This window comes from Poecilia reticulata, linkage group LG4 (genome assembly GCF_000633615.1).
Source record: "Poecilia reticulata strain Guanapo linkage group LG4, Guppy_female_1.0+MT, whole genome shotgun sequence".
NCBI lineage: Eukaryota > Metazoa > Chordata > Actinopteri > Cyprinodontiformes > Poeciliidae > Poecilia > Poecilia reticulata.
In genome coordinates this window covers 19,943,937-19,949,072 of record NC_024334.1, presented here as the reverse complement: position 1 = coordinate 19,949,072, position 5,136 = coordinate 19,943,937, and the positions used below count along the sequence as shown (strand labels likewise).

Genomic DNA, 5,136 nt, shown 5'->3' with positions numbered 1-5,136 from the left:
CTCCCAGGCCTCTGGTAGAGGACCCGAGCTCAGAGGATGAAACAGACCACCCGCGGAGGGTGAGAAGGGAATTTTTTTTTTTTTTTAAAGGGATTTTTACTTATACTGTTTAATTAAAAGCAATGATTAAATTGTCCCCCAGTCTTTATTTTGCTAATTAATAAAATGTTCTATTTATAAATCTCTTTTGGACCACTGAAATATGGGGCTGTGAATAAACAAATATCTTGGTATTGAGATCTTTATTGGCAAAATGAATAAGAAATTTTAAACGGTGATGGATATTTGAAGTAGACAAGGACCAGTGTGACATTCTCACAGCATGATAACCTGAGTAAAACACACACAGTGTCAGTGTGTTAATATGGTAAAAACTCAACGTCAAAGATCACTCAGCCACTCTTTCATCCATCTCATTAAAAAAAAGACAATATAACATAAATTTGTTCCAATGTCTTCAACACACCTTGTGAAATATATAGACTTTGTTTTCAACTAAATCTGCCATATTTACCTTATATTTAGATCCACATAACAGGACAAAAATAGGGAACAGTGTGACAACAATTTTCCAAGACAAAACCAACACATTGGAAGCATGTCCGTGCTTTCACTGCACAGCATTTTATTTGACAGCAGTAAACTTAAACAATTGTAAGTTAGCAGCTTCAAAGTTTGAGAAGCAAACTTTGAAAGCGTATTCCTCATGGAATCAGAAACTGACTGAAATTAAAGTAAAACTTATTCAAAATAAAAACAAAGTTGTGTGAAGCACAAATTTGTTCTGTGTGGACTTTCTCTTAACCACAAAGCCACAGTTTGTCTGGTTTTTGTGGGTTTGCCCTCATCTCTTTCCTGGACAAATTTTTATTTTCACATCGAATGTATTCCCAGGTCAGAAAACTGGTGTGTTTTCTGCTCTGCTCTGCCCTCTCTGTTCCAGGCTCAGATTGAGTTTTTTTTTTATTTCATTTTTATTTTTCCAGTTAAAAATGAGTTGTTCTTGGTTACTGTCGTGTCATGCTTGCTGGAGTGGAGAATGGATTGCTGCAAAGTCAATGGATTTCTGCAGATTAAGAAAGTTTCACCTATTTACATTTTCAACTGAATTTCACTACATTGCTTTACAACTAGGATTTTAAGTATGCAGCTGAATTTGAATCTGGCTATACATTATTGAATTGATTTTGTTATGTGTTTGTAAACTGGATGTAAATTACACTTGTAAAAAGTTTTACTGTAAAATGCCTCAAGATGACATTTATCATCATGTTGTGCTATAAGACAATAGAATGAAACCAGAAAAGCTCAAATTAAATTGATGCCCAGTCTTAAAGCAGGAAAAAACCCATTGCAGTACCTTCTGTATTTATTCAATAATAAACAAAAGAAGAAGAAAAAAACAGGACACTTAAGTGCTAAAACTTCGAACAATTACTCTTCAAGAGGAATTTAAATGACATAAAAATCTATTTAAATACACTACAGCTTACCACAAGCAGTGGTAGTTTTAGTGTTAATGTGCATTTGTGTTTCGACTAAGTGCAGAGAAAAAGTCCGACTTACAGTTTCCACGTCCCGTGAGCTAAAATCCAGCTGCTTTCCCTAACAGGGGCCCACCGTGGAGCTGCATGTGATGTTTAAAGCCCCTCCGGTGAGCTTCCTGCTGCCCTACTTCAGCGCACTCAACGCGGCGAAGAGCCTCCGACACATCCCGCTTTCACTCGCTGACAAACACCAACTTCTCATTTATTGACTTCTGACAGCCCTGACGGAGCACGCGGACAAATGTGCATCACAGTGACGCTTCCTTTACACACATACCTCTGTCACTGCTGACTGTTTACACTCAGGTCAGCTGATCCGCGCTCAGCGGAAGTCATCCGACCGGGCTTTTCAAAATAAAAGAGAACCCCGTAACAAAACAGAATTTAAGGTGAGAAATGTGAATATTTTTTGGCGACACAATATAAGACAAACTCTTGGTATATTGTGCCTCGTTGTATTGCTTTCTGTTTACTCACAAGGTGATAGTAGAAACCGGAAGTCAGAATGCTAGCAGCCTGCGGAGCCACTTTACCCTGGAAGCAGTTCTTCATGGACTGCTAATCTCATTCAGTGGGGATTCTTCGTGTTGTCATGTGCCTTACCACTGAATGATACGTTTTCCCAGCGGGCGAGGTTTATTAAGATGAATTCATGGCGGATATTATAAATCCAGAGAATGAAGAAGATCTGCAGGCTCAAGTAAGATTAAACCTTCCAAGACACAGTGAAGAAAACAGAGTTTTACAGTAACTGGCTGCATGGACCGTGGAAGTGATCATCATATTGATAAAAGAGGCAGAGCGACTCAATGCAACTTTGGCTTGAAATCATGCCAGGAACATTTAAAGCCCCAAACCAGATTATCTGTAAAATCTATTAAACTCATTTACTGAAAGTTAATCACTTATACACTGACAAAATATCACGGTCAACTCGATGTACAGGTTGCTATTTTCTGTATGACAATTTAATCAACAAAATAAAACCATACCAAAAAAATAAATAAAAAAAAGCTTCCCGATATCTATGGTGACGTCACATAAGGTGACCGATCAGCTGTTGTATTTTGCCTGTTTTTCTTCCACTTTACTATGCTTTTCATAAAATTCCTCCTTCATATGCCTAAAAGTATACATGTAAGTATGTATAGTTATATGTTTGTAAGTATACGTGCTATTGCAAATTGAATGTATTCAATCGGCGTTCTTGTAGAAGTGATCTAACTAGACTATCACACTTCTGACCTCCAACTGAAGCCAACCTGGGTTCTGCAGCCAATCACTCACTTTTTCCACACAGGCCCATGCAGGTTTCAGGTTTTTTTCTCCCTTAATTGTATTGTTGTATTTAAATTGTTTTGACGTTCTGAAACGCCAAAGTGTGACAAAGATACAAAAAAATAAAAATAAAAACGAAATCAGGAAGAGGACAAATTCACCCCACCGTATGTGTCCTCCTGATAAGCTGAAATCCTCGGTCTAGTGTGACTCCACCAGGAACAGGGTGAAGCTTTCGATTTATTTATTTTTTGGTCAGACTGACAGTTGCACAGATGGTACACCTCTCTGTGCTCTCCTGGTCTTGTGGTTGTCTGAATGTTATCCCAGCGGACTCACAATCTGCTGATCCGCCAAGTCAGCTGATGAGGTGGATTGATGCAACATATGTCTGACTAGCTGTGACCTTCCACCATTCCCTCACTGAGGGAAACTCTTGCTAGTAAAGTTTTCACAAAACCTCACAGCTGATTCCTATTAACTGGTATGTCACGGTTTTAGGGATGTGTGCACTATATGTTTGTAATGAAAGCAATCATTTTAATTATTGATTAACCTACCGATTATTCTCACAATGAATCGATTAATCATAATTGGCACATTCTGTTGATTTTTGAAAGCCTTTCTTAAAGTTTTAGAAATATATTACAATATGTAATATATGTTTTCATCTAAAGTGAAAATGTATTTTTTGTTTTTGTACAGTTTTGGCTTAATTACTCCTCTGAGGACGTCGTTCTTTTAGCAAATGGCTGTTTTTTTTTTAATCTGTATCCTCGAGTTAACGAGTAATCAATAATCAATTACTAAATTAGTTGACGAATAGTTCAATAATCAATTAATCACGATTAATCTGATGAAACATTTCAGACTTAAAAGTTTTTGTTTTACAAATATGAATTTAAAGTAGATAAGAACAAAATGGCTCAGTCTGAGAGTTACCTGTTTCTCTTATGATTCTGTCCAGCTCTGCATTGTGAGGAATTGGGTATCACTCCTGTTTAGCCATTTTTGCTAGAAACTGTTTATTTTAGCATCTGTTTCTTTAAGGACTAAGTCTGATTCTTGGTTTTGCCCTAAGAATCACCTATTCTTTCAATGCTTTTGCTGTGGAATCATTTCTGCTGAATCATTGCATATATATTCAAGAATAACAAACCCATAGATCTATACAGATCTCTACAGCGCCATCAGCTGTACTGTGAGAATTTTAAAGCCCTCTACTTGTTGAAATTCTGTAATCACCGTGTGGATTAACCAGGGATTAAACTTTGAAGACTCTCAGACTAGTTGGGTTTTTTCTTTTTTTTGTTCTCTAATTGGATTTTTCTCATTCAGATTGAAGAGGTCGAAGCTTTGTCTTCTATCTACGGAGACGAGTGGTGTGTGATAGACGAAGCGTCCAGGATATTCTGCATCAAAATATCCAGCGACGCTGAGGAGCAGAAACTGACGGCATGCTTGCAGGTGGAGGAGAAAACAGAATCCTGCATATGAATCTCAAGCATCTCAGCTTGTTCTAAAACTATTATTTTCGTCTCACTGTGATCAGATAATCCTTCCACCCGATTATCCAAGCGCAGCCCCGCCCATCTATCAGATCAAGTAAGTCTATTTGCCCTTTTTTTTTTTTCTTTTTTCGATTTAATATGGAGGAGATCTGCTGATTTGAAAGAACAACGTCCCACTCAAGAGCCCACTCCGCGTCCCACTCGATAACCCCGTGTTTGTTCTCGGCTTTTCTAGTGCGGCGTGGTTGCGAGGCTCCGAGAGGGCCAAATTGGCAAACAGCCTGGAAGACATCTACGTGTGAGTGCTTTTCTCGTAATATCTGACTTCACAAGGAGATGCTGCGTGGCGATATTAGTCACAACAAAAGCTTTCATTATTCTTTCTCGCAGGGCGCCCGTCTCTGTGTGCGATTTCGAGCTTCCGCCCTCATATGCGACTATTTAATTTTCAACAGGGAGCATGCGGGGGAGAGCATCCTCTACCTGTGGGTGGAAAGAATCAGAGAATTCCTCGTGGAGAAATCCCACAGCTCGGGACCAGGTGAGGTGTGCGAGAAAAGAGTTTCGTGCCATGAGCCCGCAGGTCGGTGAGCGCTTTATAATGACCCCCAATGGCCTGGACGTCCACCTGCGTGGCGGAGCTAGCTTCATGCTACTCTGAGCCGTCACCTCTCGGCTTCATCCGTTTGTACCAGCCAGCTGGCTGTTTACTGAGCCGACAGTTGGGAAAACACGGCGCATTGTTGAAGGAAGGATGCCGAAAATTGGAACTAAGAGTGAACAGATTCAGTATATATATA

At 39.3% G+C, this 5,136-nt stretch overlaps 2 protein-coding genes across 4 annotated transcripts in view; one reads left to right on the top strand and one right to left on the bottom strand.

Moving 5' to 3' along the window:
• osbpl1a (oxysterol binding protein-like 1A) overlaps positions 1-1,859 on the bottom strand; it is a 40,275-nt gene extending 38,416 nt beyond the window's left edge. For both annotated transcript variants that reach the window (XM_008407415.2, XM_008407416.2), the window contains exon 1: positions 1,567-1,859. The gene's annotated coding sequence lies outside the window, so the exon portion shown is untranslated. The remainder of the gene's footprint in view (positions 1-1,566) is intronic.
• A 174-nt stretch (positions 1,860-2,033) lies between these two features.
• The window catches only part of impact (impact RWD domain protein), a 28,202-nt gene continuing 25,099 nt past the window's right edge, over positions 2,034-5,136 (top strand). Inside the window, exons 1-5 of one of the 2 annotated variants that reach the window (XM_008407417.2) lie at positions 2,034-2,247; positions 4,164-4,292; positions 4,378-4,430; positions 4,572-4,634; positions 4,792-4,877. In XM_008407417.2, the coding sequence (XP_008405639.1) occupies positions 2,200-2,247; positions 4,164-4,292; positions 4,378-4,430; positions 4,572-4,634; positions 4,792-4,877 (379 nt within the window). In that variant the 5' untranslated portion in view covers positions 2,034-2,199. Of the gene's footprint in view, positions 2,248-4,163; positions 4,293-4,377; positions 4,431-4,571; positions 4,635-4,726; positions 4,878-5,136 lie in introns of those variants that run through there. The other variant, XM_008407418.1, reaches the window with a different exon arrangement.